Genomic DNA, 18,820 nt, shown 5'->3' on the forward strand with positions numbered 1-18,820 from the left:
AAAAACGCTGACTATGCGAGTATAAATATTGAAGCCTAAGAGAGCGGCGCGGCGTGCTGCCAGCGCGAGAGGCTCACTGGCGCCTACAAACCTAAGTGGATACTTCACGCATTGCACAATGCTGGAAGTATCCACTTAGGTTTGTAGGCGCCAATCCGCGTTTCGCGCTGCCCGCCCGCCCGACGTGCGGCGGCGCCTGAAGCAACTATTTCACAACAGAGGTGTTGCACAGTAGTATACGACATTGTATTATACTATGAAGGTGCCTCAGAACGTGGTTTCAAATGGTAACTCTAACTTTTACATTGGTTTGTTCCAGGTACAAATGCCAGTCAAATGGGGTGCCTATCACGATGACAACAGGATCGACGCTCCCTCTAGTATCGAGTACGAACAAGGATGCCGAATCGGGAGGCTACAACCCCTTCGAGCATCGGAAAGTCGCCCATCCGACTTCGTGAGTATTACTCGTCCTTGCCGTGGGCTTTTAAAAGTTGGCCACTTTATTTTGCCTCCATTTAAATCCATCGAAAATATCGCTTTTAGGCGGAGCAAGCTGCCTCACCAAGAATCGATTGTTTTACGTACATTTAAATGGAGGAAAACCGGTTTTGCCAACTTTCAAGAGTCTCGCCACTGGGTCCAGCGCATAGAGAAAAAAAAGGAGGTGTTTGCATCTTGAGGATTTGTACCCACCTACGTCATCAATGTAAACAAGATGCTCGTTGAGGGTTATGTTGACGCTGTAAAAACTGACCATAATGTCCGATTTTTTTACTTAAATCAACTCTTTATATAATTTCAAGCACTTTTTATAGAATGACTTTTTCCCTTAAATTACACCATTTCCAAGAAAATCGACAGGATAAAAACGTCGCTGTACCCAATGACGTCATCAAAGCTATAGATACTCTATGAAAAATTCCAAGATGCCCGAAATGCAAACACCTCCTTTTTTTTCTCTATGGGTCCAGCGTCCAGCGGGCTCATTATCGAAATTGATAGACAAAGCAATAGACAAAGAAGACACAGGGAGTACGGAGCGATCCTTTCGGCTCAAACGGGTGGTTATCATACAAAAAGAGGACAAATGATGGACTAACTATAGGGTCTCTTGTGGGTTCCTGTTGGTTAGTCTATTAAACACTTACCTCCTTTGTCCATCACAACCACCCACTTTCATCGGTAGGATTGAAATTTTGTCCTGGGTCAAAGGAAACTATTTTCAGGACCCCTCCCTCCCTTCTAGGGGGACCTCTGAAAAGGGGCGAGAACAAAAGGGTAAATAGGGGTAGTGTGAGAAAGGATCACTCTGTAAAACTCGGAAAAATCAGGGTTTCCATCCGGGAATTTGTGAGTGGAAATCAAGGTAATATCGGATAATTTAATGAAACAAGAATTGAGGGGCTCAAGGGACGAGGCACATTACTGCAATTTTCCGCTATTTCGAGAAATATGTGTTTGAAGTTTCGAAATTGCATGGATCCTAATGGCGGAAAGCAAATTTAAACTGACTTTTTGATGCTTAAAATTTGGAATTCGGAAGCGAATTTTTCTCAGAATATGCATTAAGACAAGTTTTGCTTGAAATCATTGACACCTCATTTTTGTGTAACTACCTTCCTAATCTCTAATCACCTCTATTTTCAGGGACATGGAGACATTCATTCACCTGTTGAAAGGTAGTTTAGGCACTGGCATCCTTGCCATGCCGCTAGCTTTTTCAAATGCTGGACTATGGTTCGGTTTGGCCGCCACGTTTACTATTGGTTTAATCTGCACATACTGTGTTCACATTCTAGTAAGTTCAACTTTAATCTTACTCAATTTTTTTCCTCTATTATGTTAAGCCTTATTTCCCTTTTCTCTCCTTAAAATAAAATCAGAAGAAGATAACCATTTATTTACCAAAGCAACATGCCTCCTCTTAAATTTACTATGGTCCTTCATCATAATCAAAAAGAATTTTCTGTAGAGGTTTTGTGAAGGCTTCATAATTAAATTACAACACCAGCAAAGAGTATACCTATTTTTAGTTTGTTGTCTCTAAATTTTCGCTAATATGGAGTTGTTGATTTCAGGTGTATAATTAATATTGCAATAAAATTGTGAAATAACGACTATGTTTTTCCAATATTACTGTCGTTTCTCAGTGTGAGCCACAATAATTTTTTTTTGTTTTTTTTCTTAAAGAATAAAAATTGTTGTTGAATATTGTTGTCAGGAAGAATATTGTAATCATTTAGGGCTTCAAAATTCCGAAATTTTTCGGGAAAGAGAGTTAGTTTTTCTGAGCCAGATTTACATAAAAATCATCCAAACTTTGCTGCACCAAATTTAGTCCCTAGCTCTGTTTGGTCGGAAAATGAAAAAAAGAAAGAGGACAAAAACGATACTTATATTTAATACCCAAGATAAATATCCAAGTATTTTTCTTTTAAAAATATGGAAACTATAGTCTCTCAATAGTTACCTAGTCTAAAAACAGAAAAACAATTAGGCAAAGATTTTGCGTTTTCATTACAATTTTTGACCAGCGGAAACCTAATTGGTTAAATAAAAATTACGTTAAGATTACCTACAATTTTATTGCGATTTCTTGGGGGAAAAGCACAGTTATATTTCCGCACAGAAAAAGTGCTATTTTCTGGCAATAGGTAACTATTGTGATATATTGTAGTCCATGTTTTTTAAGAAATCGTTTAATTAATTAACACCCGCCTAGCTGATTTGCTCATTATGTAGAACTTTTCACAAAAAATAGGCAATTTAGTTCTTGCTTAAACCAACAGTATAGATACTCATGTAGAAAATTTTTTAAGTTGTAACCTTTTTTAATTAATGTATTTTCTTTCCTAGGTAAAATCCTCGCATATATTGTGTAGGAGAATGAAAGTTCCGTCCTTGAGTTTTGCGGATATTGCTGAAGTTGCTTTCCTAGCAGGACCTACTTCTGTTCAGGGTTTTGCTGCCTTCTCTAGGTAAGAAGATTTTTCCTTTGATTTCCCTCACGAGGCTCAGTTTTTATGGAAGCCTTAAAGTTGTGATTCTGGCTAAGTAGGTAGGTATAGAAAACAAAAATGTCCAGTAGGGACAAGTTGTACCGTTAAATGAGGCAAACCGTCCATACTTTTTTGAGGAAACATTCATGATTGGATTCACGATGGCATCGCTTCCCCTCCCTCTAATTTTAGCTGTATTTAGTTATTGGCGTCTGGGGATGCACACTGCTGCAAAGGTACAATAGATGAATGTTGAAATTATCGGGGTTATTTGCCAAGAGCGGGTTTTACCTCTAAGCTATTTCTTGAGCCTTCTAAGCCGTGCTCAAGTCAACAAATTCAGTTTCAGCACTCTGGTTTTATCTTACTCTCTCTTGCCAAGGCTTTTTACTCTCTGACATTATCTCTGAGATAATTAACTTGAAAAAAGAAATTGCTTTAAATCAGGTTAAAGAGAAAGGAATTTCTGTCTAAATGTTCGATGTTTTCCTCCAAATCTTGGGGAGAAGATGGCGAAGAGTGGCTAAATTTCAATACTGTTAGGAAAATTAGTTATTCATGTTGTAATAGAGCCATTTCGCCTGTATGTGACCCCACTGTTTGGGAAGTGTCATTGCTTTACAGGAGATTTAGTTAGTTAGTTAGTTAGTGCTCAAACCAAGTAGGTGACCATGAATACCTACGTAGTTCAAAATTGTACCTGCTGTTTACTTAATTTTAGTGTATTGCAATGTCTTTTTATCTAAAATTTCCTCTCTTTTTCAGGTCTATGGTTAATTTGTTCCTCGTAATTGATTTGCTTGGTTGCTGTTGTGTCTATTTGGTTTTTGTCGCTAAAAATATCAAGCAGGTATGGTTTTAGTCTGCGGTTTTTTATTCATTTTAAGTTGAGATGTTCCTTTTGTTTACTTTATCATTAAAAACTTCCCTTGATTCTCACTGTATCCTCTTTGGGAGTCGAAAGTAGTTCATCTGCTGGAGCATGTTGAACGCCAAAAAAACCTTGTATCTTTGTTTGCGATGTTGTAGACTTCCTAACATACTTCATTCACTCTCTCTTTGGAAAACCAGCCAATCAAATTACTTCGAAACTTCCTTGATTTTTCTTCCCTGTTAGCAGAATATATTCGGTACAGATTTTAAGCAATGAAATTGGCTTGTCTCGCTTCGAAAAAATAGAAGAGGAGCAGAAATTTTGAAACCTCACGATGGAGACACAAGGTTTTGCACTAAGGCCATCACGTGATCAGGCTTTGTGAAGAGTATGACATCCTGATTAAATATTACATACCATGAATTTTCAATGACTTTGTCACAGATTTTTCCACAAAACTCCAAAAATAATAATCACTGGAAATTGTCAAACGGAAGAAACTGAGCTTTGATATTGCATATATACCTCACTAAGAAGAACGCAGAGCAAACATGATGAATTTCTAAATTATAAACTTAAATTCAATTCGAAAAACACTAATTCCTCATGTATTTACTAAGAATTGAAATCAGTAATTTTCAATAATCTCACGATGCTCTGTGCAAAATTTTGGGGAGCTAAGCTGAGATTTTGATGCTTGGTTGCTGATACTCTATTTAGTAGACCCCAAGGCAAAACTACCCATTGATAACTGTATCAAAACAGGCAACAACCTAACAGAACCAAATTTTTTTTCAGGTTGTTGATGTATACGCAGGGGCAGAGTTTGATGTACGATGGTACATCCTGTCCATTCTGCCTCTATTGATTGCAATCAACTTGATCCGGAACCTGAAATATTTAGCCCCGTTTTCCATGATTTCAAACCTGCTGGTTGGAATTGGGATAACGATTACTTTCTACTACATGTTCAAGGACTTACCTTCGTTGGACTCGGTTCCACACCAGCACTTCTCATCCTTTGAGCAGCTTCCGCTCTTTTTTGGCACAGCTATTTTTGCCTTGGAAGGAATCGGTGTTGTAAGTATTTACTTTTCTATCAGCAGTGCGAAAAGGTTACAAGACGCGAACTGTTTTTTGTGATCAGGCATTTCTGCTCAAAGAAAAAATCTTCAATTTTCCTCATTTTTTTTTTAAATTAACAAGCAAAAAGAAGAAAAAAAATTACCACTTTGTGAAATTTTTTTTACATTCCAAACAAAACTCAATCGTATAGACCTAACGTTGTGCCACAAGAGCATCTTTATACTCGACTTTTCAGCCCAATGTGGAAATCAAAGTATTGGAAAGAAAGGAACATTTGAGCCAGAATTTAGATCTAAATTAGAACATCTCTATCTAACTTACTCTTGGGTGCAGAATCGATCCTATCAGTCATTAGCAAAAATCAGTGCTCTGACTTAGAAGGCATTTAAATAGAATTCATCTTGTTAATTTCTCTTCAGAAGTGCAAAATGTTAGTAACGAAATTTCTCTACCCCCTCATGCTGCAGCCTTTCCAATGATACACTCGCTATTTCGAGGGGACAAAAAATTATTTGAATCATTCTGAATCATTTCTTCCTTATCATCTCTGTTTCTTGTCCCTAGCCCACATTTAAAATTTTTAAAAATACCCATCTCCTGAAGATCTCCTATAATCAAGGACCAGAAAGATTAGAGCCTTCCTATTCCCAACAAATGAAATGCAGGACTCTTGATTCCCAGAGGTGTAAGATGGAACTAGAGTACAACCATTTTGTGTCATGCGGCTCTGCAGGGACAGTCTAATGGTTCTCTGTGTTTGAACCGGTAAATAAACTCACTCTCATGGGACAGGAAAATTTAAGTGAATGTAAAATGCAACAATTTCCAAAATTCTTTCATTTTTTAATATTTAAAGATTAAGTTCTAGGGAGTGTACAAATTAATTTTTATCTCCCAAAATATCGAGGTTTATAGAAAGGTGGGCCATCTATAGAGTATGTAATATGTCACTGGGTGTTCTTAACAGAGTGGTGCTTTACTATTTTTTAAATATGATTTTGCGCTAAATTTGATTTTGAATGTTTGAAAAACTGCAAGGTCTGCCCTCTCATTTTATGTATCATCTGCAGTATCATTTTCTTCAGTAATCAAAGTAATATTGACAAATTTGACATGTTGTCATTGTTACTTAATTCCGTAGCATCTTTGGAAAACTTGGGAATCGTCACATAATTTATGGATGGACCTATGAGTAGAGAAGGAAATTATTTTGCTTCAAAGAAACAATTTAAAATGTGACATGAAGTATTTGAGTGAAATACCTACCTAAGTGGAAGTTACTCTGGAAACTTTACAATGCACCATATTTTTTTGCAGAAACAAAACAGAGTTTATTGCAACAAAATTTCTCTGAAATTAATCTTTTGAATTCATTTAAAATTTAACAAATAACTCATACACACCTCATATTATTTTTGAACACTTAGTATGGAGTTACAGTTCCAATCGAAAAATGTTTTGGAATTTGAGTAGGCTTCTATCTTAATCCTACTCATCCATTAAAGATTATTTCTTAATGAAGGTGAACCAGATTTTTAGATAATTTCATTTATGCATGTAATAAACTCCTAGAAGAAAGATTATATGATTTTATGGCTTCTGGAAATCTTTCCTGCGATAATTTTTCTTTGTCAATAGAATCGTTTTATTTAACTACTACTTCATTAATATCTCCTGGATTACGCCATGGCCTTCATTTTAGTTGGCTCCTGTATCTGTGGTGTTTTTGTCTTATTTTGATGCTTCTCAGCTGTTGTCTAAAGTGTAACAGTTTCATCCACAGGAATTCCTGCTTTTACATTTTTAAGTCATGAAAAATATAATTTAATTCATTTTACCTCCAGGTGATGCCATTGGAGAATAACATGAAAAAGCCACAGCATTTGATCGGATGTCCAGGAGTGTTGAACACAGGCATGTTTTTGGTCATCAGTTTGTATTCTGGAGTCGGATTCTTTGGATACTTGAAGTATGGCAGTAAAACGGAACCGAGCATCACGTTGAACCTGCCTCAACATGAGCTGTGAGTATTAATTTTCCTCTTAAGTTATATTTCCTTAGAGTGTCAGTAAAAATCTCTGCAAGGAATCAAATGCAAGAAAATAACCAAATTTAATTTTTTAAATTCAATATTGAATGAAACTTCAATTTAGTAAAAAAAAAAAAAAATGCCGCCTTTGTATGCAGGGTTTCTGATGGTGTGAAAAACCTGGAAAGTCAGGGAATTGTTGGTGACCAGGAAACATCAGGGAAAATTAAAGAAAGTTAGGAAACGTGGAAAACCTAGAAAAGTCGAGGAATTCATAGAAATAATCAGGAATTTTTGCAAGTAGCGCATCAGCTCATTGTCAGTACCTACAGCCAACCTACAGCCAGCACTACCACTGTGGAGAGTGCTAACATGCCTTTCAAGCACCTTCAAGAAGTAGAAATTTTTCCTGAAGTTTAGTAAATGTCTGTGCAGTTAAAAGAAACAAAATCCAAGAGGAAGTTCTCCTCCAAGGTCAGGAAAAGTGAGAGAATCTGGTAATCTTGGAGTCGTACAACAGCAACAAAAGTCAGGGAATTAGGGAGATTTTATGGAAACCCTGTAAATTATGTAACTTGTGATTTTCTCAAGCAAAGTTACCAGGTTATATTATAAAATGTGGAGATTTTATGTAGAGTTAATCGTTGGAAAATACAATATTTCAGCACAATCTATCAGCAATGGCCAGGAGTAAAGAGACCCTATTGCCTGAAGGCAAACTTTGCAAAAAGGAATTCTCTTCAACTTGGGTACCTACCCTTATTAATGAGAGTTCGAGTTTCCAATGGAAATGACTCTCTAGTATCTCATAGATCAGTTACAAATAGCCCTCTTTTTTCTTTCTCTTTTTTCTTTTTTGCTAACAGAGAGCTTAAATTCGCAGTGTAATTGGACAATTTTGAGATTCGAATTTAATAATTAAAATTGTAAATATTTGAACAGAGGTTCAACTAGCATAGTCACAAGAAACTACTTTTGAAACTACAAAGAAACTTTTTAAACTTGAACTTCAAAGTGTCTACATTATTTAGTGGCTTTTGCGCCAAAATGTCTTTTGAGACATCTTTCTGAGCAGTGATACCAATTTGTACATTTTTATTCTGTTAATCCTAAGATCCCTTTCTCTGTGAATGGCTAAAGATGTTGTACTCCGGCTCCCGAACAAATTATTTTACTCTTTTATACAAGAGTATAAAAGAGTAAAATATACATACATATTTCTGACATACATATACATATTTTCTGTTTTATGTTCTCAGGTTAGGGCAAAGTGTAAAACTTATGATGGCTGTTGCTATTTTCTTGACGTACGCTCTGCAGTTCTACGTACCATTCGAAATCATCTGGAAATCAGTAAAACATCGATTCACCTCCAAGCCAAAGACTGCCGAATACAGCTTGCGTGTAGGACTGGTGGTCGGAACAGGTATGAGATATTCTCTGTTTACCTACTATCATTTAATAGACAAAATTACACAGGAGGGGTACATCTACAACGAGAGTTGAACAAAACAAGATACTCTCCTTTCTAGTCCTTTTTGCGAAAATTATTTTGTCGATAGAAATTCTCTGTCAAGTTTTTATATCAATAGTACCAACTATTATTTTGACTGACATCCGTGCAAAAGTACCAGATGTATGAACACTCTTTTTTTAATAAATGAAAAGAAAGGGGGAAAAAACCTTAAAGATATTTATCTTGATATGATGTTTCAGAATGTCCCCAGACAATTTATTTTGCTAAGAAAGTATCATACCTAACATGCACTGGTATTTTTAAGTATAACTGAATGCAGTACCTGGTTAATACATGCAAGTATCAATATTCATATGCCTCCATTGTATCCTTTTTCCAATTTTATAAAACTCCCACTGTTTGCCGCACAAAAAATAGAAAAGATCATTTTGCTGATGACCTGTGCACTGTCTGTTTTGCATCAACAAAAATAATTTTTAGATTTCAACAAAATTCTGATGCCATATGAATTGTGACTCCTTGCAAGAAATAGCTGTTCCTTCATTAAAAAAAGTCTTTTTCATTCTTTTCCAGTTGTTTTGGCTATAACTTTCCCAGAACTGGGTCCTTTCATCTCTTTGGTGGGTGCATTGTGTTTATCGACGCTTGGACTCATGTTCCCTGCAATCATTGAACTGGTAATCTACTGGGAAGAACCTGGAATGGGCGCCTACAACTGGAGGCTATACAAGAACCTCGCCATTATCGCTTTTGGACTTCTTGGCCTGGTAACAGGGACATACACGAGTCTCTGGGAAATGGGAATGGGTAATGCCCATTAAAGCTAGTAGAAAGCGCGTAATTTTGCTCCAAGGTATTATCTTTTCACGATGACTCAGAAGTTCCACTCTATTTCTCAAAGATCTTCCAAGGGCTATCGCCCTTGCTCTATGCTCAGTTGTTAATCACACTGACTCCTCCACAAACCCTTGTTTTCTATTTTGTTTGTATTTTGCTGTGAAGCAAAACTATTCAAGAGTGAATCTTAGGCATACCTCTTAGTTGTTGTGTTAATGTATTGAATAATTTTTATTCAAGGATTCGGAACGTTCAGTTCCAGTTGTAGAATTTTGAGTTTTGTTTTGTATATAGTAGGTTGTAAATTTGTAAATATTTTGCATCATTGTTTATTTTGAGGTAATTTATATTATGTAAAGAGATTGGTTCCATCTGTAATCACAGCCAAACACTCGATTCAACAAACTCAGCTGGATGAGTTTTCTTGTTTTTAATTTTTTCTCATGAATACTGAGAAATGCTCTTGTCAAATTAATTTTAGCTTGGCTCATCTCATTCTTTGTTGCTTCTCTGATATCTCTTTATATCATGAGCTCAACTCGTACCTTCCAATGGGATTTTTTGTAACCAGCTGATTGTAGGTGTCTCGAGAATGAGGTCATAGACCAAATAATCATTGTTCAACTCAGCAAGTGCCTGAAATATATAAAGTAAAACCTCAATATGTTGCTCAAAATATTTGCACAAACTCTGCAGTTAACCCATTTTTTATACAGAATCCATTCAGTCTTTTTCTTACGAATAGTAAGACACCCTCTATTATTTTTCCTGTCTTTCTGCTTTAAAATGTGACCGATATTGACTAATTACTCAAACAAGATTCAGGGACTACCAGACAATGTCAATTAGAAAACATTGCCCAAGTTAGGTTACTTACTTGTGTTTTTAATTAGGGTTTAATAAAGGATCAAAGTAAAGGAATTGCAGCTTTGTTACCAGAAAAGTCACGGCTATAGGAAAATTGGAGGCGAGAATATGACCATGTGATGCAGGCCTTAAAAAGATGCAAGATGATGAAAAAATTTCTGAGACAGTTAACTAAATGTTTACCGATGTTAAACGTAGTTGAACACTCTTGCGAGTTAGGCTCATAAATTCTGTCGATGGAAGTTACAAACCTGTCTCGTACTTAGGCTTCTGGGAAAGCCAAATAAAATTTACAGAAAATGGTTGAATGGATTTGTTCTAAGTCGTTGAAAAGGCTTTGTCTCCTGAAAATATTACCATTACATTTTCTTTTAGCAAAGCTGTTAATATTGTATTCAATTATTGCCCTATCCTAGTGGTATCTTCTCATCAGTCAGCATAGTAGCAAAATGTACTTTTTCTCTTTGTAAAAGATGGCCTCCAGAGTCATCAGGTAAGAGCTTTTGTTGGGAAATTTTGAAAAGCGTTTCGATCAAAAGGTAACCAATCCAAATAAAAAACTCAATGCAATATAACCAAAACCAACCATCGCATAAAACTCTCCCCCTCTTGTTAGAAAATGTGTCATTTGGTTAAGTTATTAGTTAAAAGGCAAATAAGGAAATTGGAAGTAGTCGCAGGGTGCACTTCTTTGTAAATGGAATAATTAAATTATGCAACTTTACGATGTCTCAAATGTCTTGTGGCTAAGACTGCGCTATGGTTTATTTAACAGGAATCCAGCTGCCAAAGAATAGGTAACAATTCTCAATCTCAAATTAAGACTTCAATTTAGTGAAAACTTTCCAATAAACACGAGGTAATTTAATCCATATTAAGAAATACTGCACTCAGTAGATGCGACATCCGATGAAGCCTAGGACATTTTGAATTTTCACCTGACAAATGACACAAAATGTTCAGATGGGGCTGGGCCCCATTAACATCCCAACAGAGAATATAACACAGCAACTCCCTATTCTTTTATCATGTTTTCAAATTATCTGCCTCGTCCAAAGTGGCACTCGAAGCAGTGTTTTCCGCTTCAATTTTTTACATCAGTGAGTTTTTTCTTTAACTTTATCTCACAATATGGCTATAGTAATACTGAAAATCGTTTTTATTTTAATTATCGCTTTATCTTCCACAATTATTTTTGTAAGTGTATTGGCTGTTTTTTACATGAAAGTACCATCTCTAAAAATTTGTGATGGCTAACTTGTTACAAGTTCGCGAATAGATTGTATATTTTTTTAATTAATTTTGTAAGATTGAATAGTGTAAGTTTGTTTTTATAATTATTGTTACTAATCAATAGAATTCTCTGTAATCACGTAGGACCACCTCTGCTTTAACCGTCTCTGCAGGCTTGACTGTCTCTGAGGCTTTTATCATCGGTTAATTTTAGTTTCCATTGTTCAAGCGTATTTGTAGGTGAGTTTAATCCAAAATCCAGTACTATATTTTAACCATGAGAATGAATTGAGTTTTTTTTTATAAGTTTGTTTGACTAGGATTTAATGCAGCGACCCGCATTGTGATAAGTATGTGTAAGGTTAATTTTTTTTTCACTCTCTCCCATTTTTATCATACAGCAGTCACATTTGCGTTTATCTATGACTTTGATTTTATTTTAACTTTCAACTCTTTGGAAAGCATCAATCACACTTTGGTAGCCATTCAGTATATTTAAAAGTTGTCCACAGTTATTTTTTACCCTGTTAAACCTAAAATTTAATTATTATTACTTTTACCCAACCTATGATTTGTCATGGTATCAGAAAACGCGTCTTATTCTCTTGATTTTTCAAATCCAGTTAAAATAGTGAGCCCCATGACAAGCCCAATTTGTGTATTCAGGTTCTAACGGATTAAGTCAATTAATTTCTATGGTCATTGCAGTGTTTTTAAAACACCACCCTCATTTAAAAATAAAAATAGTAGCCAGAAACTCCCCCCTCCTTTTTTTACTCAAATTTTCTGACTCAGTGAGAATAATTCTAAAACTTCCGAGACCAACCTACTGCATGAAGATTTTTTATGGATCATTGACGAAGTTTCTCAATTTTAACTTGTACTTTCCAAAGCTCAACAATATGTCATCGAACATCAGCTCATTAAAAGTTGAAGTGAATTTTAAGAATCAAAAATATTGTATTATTTGCGTCCTATCTTTAACATGGATATTGTGATCCTCGAAATTCGTGCTTAGATTAGGAAAACGCCTGTCATCTAGGAATGGGGCGTATCATAGCTCTTAGCGTATATCTGTCAATTGTTTACTTAGTCCTCCCGCTTTAATGAGCGAGATTGATTGATACCGGTGCTTTTGAAGAAAAATAAGTCATTCTTTTGTTGTCTAATTTTTTTTATCTTGTTTTTAAGTGAGATCAAGGCCTTACAGTCTCGAGAAAGCAGACTTTATAAGGGTTTATGTGTGCTGGTAATGAGTTGTCAATTGTAGACTGTACGGACATAGAGATTGATGAGCAAATGGAAATTTTTTTCTTGCAGCAAATGAATCTTCACCTCTGAGCAGCTGATTGAGCCTACAGCACATGCTAAAATGGGAGTTGAGATTAGGGGTCCCTGGGTTAGTGAATGGGTCACTTAAATTCGCAGGATTTTGTGCAGATTGCATTAATCAGTAAGATCAGGTCACAACAGGTATCAACCTAACTGACGTAAGGATCAGAGCACTTCAATTCCATGAAATTGAGACTGTTGAACAATGACAATGGATACTTATTTTCAGCTCTCATTTTTAGCATGTGAAGTGGATTTAATGATGTCTTCATGCTCAGAAGCAATGTAATGATGCAAAAAAAAAACATTTAGCATACTTGAAAGTGTCAAAAAATCATTGACTCAGTCTTTACCATGTATTTTTGCAAACGGTAAACCTTTTTGCAGCCTTCGGGAACAGCAACTCAACTGTGCGTATGTTCCCTCGCTCTAGGAAAAAACAGGTTTCTAGTTCTGAAGTACTGGTAGACTTTCCTGTAAGGCCGTGTATCTTAAATTGGTACAAAATTTAAGTTTAACAAATTTTTCTTGTTTCTTGATACAACTGCTGTATCAGTTCTCCTTGTGAATGAAAGTACATATTGAAATTGCGAACTATATTACAAAGAGAAACTTTCACTTATCAGCCTGCATCAAATGTTTACTGTTTCATTATTTTCATCTTTGAAATTATGATGTATTACTGAATCTTTATCAATAGAACTAGTTCCAGTAATGATTGTTTTTCATCGAGTTTTATAGTTGTGCCATTGACTCTAGTGATTATGTAGTTCAAAATTAATGGTCAATCCTAATTTTTAGCTCAAGCTTGCGTGTAGGAAATTGTACTTTTTCAAATGCCCATCTAAACTTAGTTCATCCAGTTTGTAATTTTAAATTTTGTAACTCCCGATTCATTCCAAAAAAAAATTTGCAACTGTTCTCTTCTCCAAGAAGCCTGAAATCTGATAATATTTAATAAAATGCCTTTCTAAAGCCGAATACAATCCCTTCATTTTGTAAAATGATTTTGAAATCACCCTTTGGAGTCAAAAATGAAGTATTGTCATCTCAGGAAACTGAATTCAAGTCAGTGGCATCTTAACACCTTGAAAAGTGTGAGTACAACTGTAATAATTTGAATATAATCCTATCCCTTTGCTATCTGAGGCAAATAATTGTAACTCAATTAGGCATTGATATTTTACAGGCTTCTGAAATTTTTAATAAAAATTATTTTGAAAACAAATTTTGAAACTTCAATACTTCCAAAATCAATATGTAATCTTCTCTGCACAGGATAAACATGTTTTTCCTTTTCATACTGTGAGCTTTGCTTTCCAAAATAATTTATGCTCTGTGCAGTTTTTTCAAATACACTCATTCGTTCGCTCAAGTTCAGATTCAGACAACTGCTCCGTCACGAGCTTTTGTGCCGTTTTGCAGCATATCTGTTCAATAGGGATAAATTAAGTTTTTCAACTGTGATATTTGTTCTTAATTCAGTTTATGCGCTTATTAAATTATTAATGAGTTGTTGCGAGTATGGTCTTCATGTTTTCCCACCTTCCCAAGTCTTTAGCGCTTTTTGTTTGGGAGGCTTCAAAGATGGAAAGGACACATCTGAAATTCGAGGTAGTGAATGGAAGATCCAAAACCATCTTTCAAGGGTGGAGTTGAATCAGGGTCTGCCATAAATCTTAACTCACCCATTTTTCCATTAATGATTCAACACAGTCCTGAACAGTATGTTCCAAGAGGTTAGTGTGGAGGAAACATACCTTCGGTCATTCCCTGGTAGCAGAACTTCTGAAAAATTAGTTTTCAGAAAAGAGTCAAGTACAACACAATGAGGGCACTAAAAATGCTTAAAATCCAATCGGATTTATGTAACATTTAGACTTATTTCTATCAAACAGATTTATGTGCAGGTGAGAAATATGGGATGTGCTCGTCAGTTCTATGGCCGTAAGAGTGAATGAGAATAATAAAGCGCCAGTGACGTCAACGGAGATGGATGCCGCCGTCGCGGTTGCAGTCATCAACTCATAAGCCCTGGCCACAACGCTCTCGTGCCATGCCTGCAGCTCATATATCCCGCATTCAGTTGGCACATAGTTCTGTTTGCTGAATTTAAAATTTTGCTTTTCCAATTCTTCAAAAGGAATCACGCCCACTTTTACATTGTTTCTTATGCAGCTTTCTAGAGCACACCCCATATTTCTCACCTGCACGTAGTTCTGTTTGATAGAAATATGTCCATTTAAAGTTCAGTGATTACAGTAGAATAAAAGTCATACAATTTTACTTAATCCCAAATCCTAACCCCCAAAAGTCTCATCAACGCTTTGTGCACTATGATTCACTTTAATTATCTTAGTATCATTAGATCATATTCAAATTAAATGTTACTTATAAAGTTCCAAGCTTTTACCTTGCTAAAAATGTACCCTCGTATGAAGCGGAAAGTCATTCCGCCTTTTATTTATTTTCAATCAATTTTTGGTGAACTTTTACTGAAATTAATTCTCAAGAAGTTCTGTTATCTAGAATAATGAGAGTTAGACTTTAATTTTATTTGACCAAAATCGAGGTAAATCATTTTAGCATGGAAGATAACGCAGTGCATGAGGAAAATGAGCTGAGACAAGTCAATTTTAAAATTCTCCTCAAACCTTAGAAATGAGCCTAAGTTCAAAACTGAGATGAAAAAAATATGACAGCATTAGTTAGTGAGACTGTGAAATGAAGGACAAAAATTGAATCAGTTTTATCGTAATTGCGCTATGTCATGGACAGTCTTGGAGCTAAGTAATCTCATCTACAATACCCTTTTGTAACAGTCGGTAAGCTCTTTGTGGCAGGCATAGATTTCCTCAGAATGGCACAAGTAGGTAAGTCATTTGCTTAAAGATGTCCAATGAAGGATCTGTTATCACCCACTGACACCCCCAATGTGTATGACTCTCATTCGCATGAGAGTCATACACATTTAGATCAAGATCCAAATTTGACCTCTGCCCCTCCATAATTTGTTCCTGCTACTATCAGCAGAGAAGTAACTGGCCTCCTTTAAATGCCACTGTGGGCGTTTTCTCCACATATTGAGAGCCAGACTGGTGCTGTCCAAATTAGTTTTGAACAAAATAAAGTATCAATACATCGAACATTTTGTCTGTCGAAAGCTCAATTTTTTCTACTCGCCAATAGGTAATTATCAATCAGACTTAGCTTCCATTTTATCTATTTTATCACAAGTTAAGGGGCTGTTCATAAAATACGTAAGACTGAAAATTGCATTTTTTATCCCCCATCTAACTCGGGTCGTAACACAGCTGTACACCCCCCTAAAAAAATAACGTAATTCTCAGTTTCACATCAGCATTTTGTAATGAATTTTAGATGACAAAATGGTCTTATCGATTTTTCATCTAAGATTTATAAGAAATCAGTATTATATATCAGGTCTAGCGTTACTTATTGCAGTCCGGAACGCACCCTTTCTCTGTAACACATCCGAAATGCACACCCTGGATGCCTCCCTCCTCAGCATCACTTGTTTTATGAATGGCCCCTGATGATTATTTTAATTATTATTTATTCTACAACAATCAATATTTATTTTCCTTCATCATCTATTGACAAGGAAACTACAGTTACATGTATGTCGCAAGAGCAAAGAAAAATTTCAAATTTTTATGCATTGACAATAATTAGTTCAACTCTAGAAGAGTGAAATACAACATAAAACCTGGAATGTCAGCAATTGGAATATGCGGTTTTGTTCTTTCACCATTGAAATGTAACCAACGATTCTAAAAGGAGCCTCAGTGCAGAAAAAATGGACTGCATTTTGTCACAGGGAACTACTCCATTTAGCTCATTTCAAAAACAATGTATGGCTGGTAACGCTGTCATGGAGATGTGCAATTTTTTTTTCTCTGGCCATTCTCTGATAAAGCATGCAAAATCTATTATCTTGTGTTGGTATTACACAAAATGTCACCGCAGCACTTCAAAAAACGATCCAAGGTTATGTGGATCAATTTGAATCGTTAATCATTAATTTGATATCGTATAAGTTCATGTCAATTCATTTCATTTAAATACATTTATTTATTTATTTTTTTTTTTATCAAAGACTGATTGTTGTTAGTGCTTGTAGGAAGTAGCTTCAGTAGCTAAAGTCAAAAGGTTCAAATTGCTTTTCATTAAAAGCTTCTATGAATTAATTTTCCCTACCATATTTTGGTGATGAAACAGAGAAGTTTGTAGCTCTACTATAGTATTTCACAGCTCCCTCTCTTAATTTTTAAAAAGAGAGTTGAATGATGTCTTTGCATGAGGTTTTTAGGATACTTCTAGTGAGGTGCAGTTCAAGAACAATTAGTATGGGCGCATTAAAATAGAACACAACCAGGGAAATTAAGAGTTGTCGAAATGCAGCGCTCTCCAGTTACACCATCAATATTTCGATGGTGAAACTGCAGAAATGCGTATCTCGGTTTGCGGCGTTACAGACTTCCTGTCATACTTTATTTTCTACATGAAAAACTATACTGATGCTATCATTTTTTGAAAAATTCAGCGATTTTTCCTCCTTTTATCAGGAATATTCTGTAAAAATATCAAGTTATGATTTTGGTTCAGCCTCCTTTAAAAAAATAAAATAGGTGCCGAGATTTCCAAACAGTGCAACCGAGATACGCATTTTTGCAGTTTCACCGTCAATAGGTATGCTCCACAATTAAATACAATGCTAATATAATATGTATGCTAATAATCATTTTTTCCTTGGAAAAGTTGTAGAAAATGATTCCTAAAAGGTCTTATGGAGTTGATACAATTGCCAAATATCCAGTATTTTTAAAATAGTTTTCCTTCTCCAAGTGCAGTAACACAAAAGAAATCATAAGAAAACTAAAAATTTTTATAGGCCCAAAATCATGAAAAAAGTTCATTGAAATGTAAAAGGAAAGAACCCCTTTTTTGTTAGGTATTTTTTTGCGTACGAACTCCACCTTGCTTTAACATGAATTTTTCATCAAGTTCTTAGTTTCACCAAATTTTAACAAAAATTTACCACACAATTTTAGTTTTGTATGTTGCATTTATCGCATTTTATTTTGCGTCTTGCATCACTATCCCTCGAATAGATGCTTCCAAACTTGTTCAAAAAAGAATTTGTCAATACTGATGGTTGAAATTAGTGTACTTACCCTGCTGCTCTTTCTTGCATTTTTGGGGATAAACCGATTCTTTTCTTGATTCAGTTAGAAATTAATTACCCATTTAAAATTGCCTCTTAGGCGGATTGTCAGGGCTTGATTGTAAAAGCGCTAAGGCTCAATGGCTGAGGAAAAAAAGGTGATTGAAAATTAATATTTCAAGAGGAGGTCACAATCTGTCACTCTTTCCTGAAATATCACATAAATTTGTATGCTCCCATTGAGAAGTATGTTCTGAAATCTTATCAAGTCATGTACCTGTCACTTTGCTCCATTTCCTGTGAAAAGATGAAGTGCACGCAAATATTTTGAAACTTTTTAATCCTTGATTTTTAAAATCGTCTTTTCACTCTTGTTTTAATTGGATGCATTTATGCTAGAAGGAACTTTGTTGCATGTAAATCCTGTGCACATAAATCCTTTTAGCATAAATACGTCTAATTTAAAAAGCTGTTCATCTTAAAATTCTGGAGTTCAGTATTATGATTGAAGAATTGCAATCTGAGTTAGGCAAATTTTACTATTCAAATGCTTATTAATTATTGGTCAGCAGAGGTATATCTTCTTTTTCACTCCAGTATATAGCTGCACAAACATTTTTGTCTGGACAAAGTTTCTTTTAGGGTCAAAATTTTACCGGTTGCAATGGACTGGTTAGGTAGTTGCTATGTCATTCAGTCTATAACACCGTTAAATCACGAAGCACTGAAAAACAATCTACATCAAACCCATTTATTTGTTCTGGTGGAATAATCAAATGTATCAAATATGGAATGATGAAGTCTCAAAGTCAGTATAATGGCAACCAGGTTGGTCATATCAACCTCCAAGTTCAACTTAAAATTCCATGAGTAAAATTTTTTATTGCAGCTGACC

The 18,820-nt window shown here is 35.3% G+C and overlaps 1 protein-coding gene across 3 annotated transcripts in view; it reads left to right on the plus strand.

The window, feature by feature from the left end:
• LOC109031420 (proton-coupled amino acid transporter-like protein pathetic) overlaps nucleotides 1-14,252 on the plus strand; it is a 162,965-nt gene extending 148,713 nt beyond the window's left edge. For all 3 annotated transcript variants that reach the window (XM_019042922.2, XM_019042931.2, XM_019042939.2), the window contains 8 exons: nucleotides 320-457; nucleotides 1,651-1,801; nucleotides 2,860-2,981; nucleotides 3,768-3,852; nucleotides 4,675-4,956; nucleotides 6,807-6,985; nucleotides 8,251-8,417; nucleotides 9,042-14,252. In XM_019042922.2, the coding sequence (XP_018898467.1) occupies nucleotides 320-457; nucleotides 1,651-1,801; nucleotides 2,860-2,981; nucleotides 3,768-3,852; nucleotides 4,675-4,956; nucleotides 6,807-6,985; nucleotides 8,251-8,417; nucleotides 9,042-9,289 (1,372 nt within the window). In that variant the 3' untranslated portion in view covers nucleotides 9,290-14,252. The remainder of the gene's footprint in view (nucleotides 1-319; nucleotides 458-1,650; nucleotides 1,802-2,859; nucleotides 2,982-3,767; nucleotides 3,853-4,674; nucleotides 4,957-6,806; nucleotides 6,986-8,250; nucleotides 8,418-9,041) is intronic.
• The last annotated feature ends 4,568 nt before the right edge of the window (nucleotides 14,253-18,820 follow it).

Source organism: Bemisia tabaci, chromosome 5 (assembly GCF_918797505.1).
Source record: "Bemisia tabaci chromosome 5, PGI_BMITA_v3".
NCBI lineage: Eukaryota > Metazoa > Arthropoda > Insecta > Hemiptera > Aleyrodidae > Bemisia > Bemisia tabaci.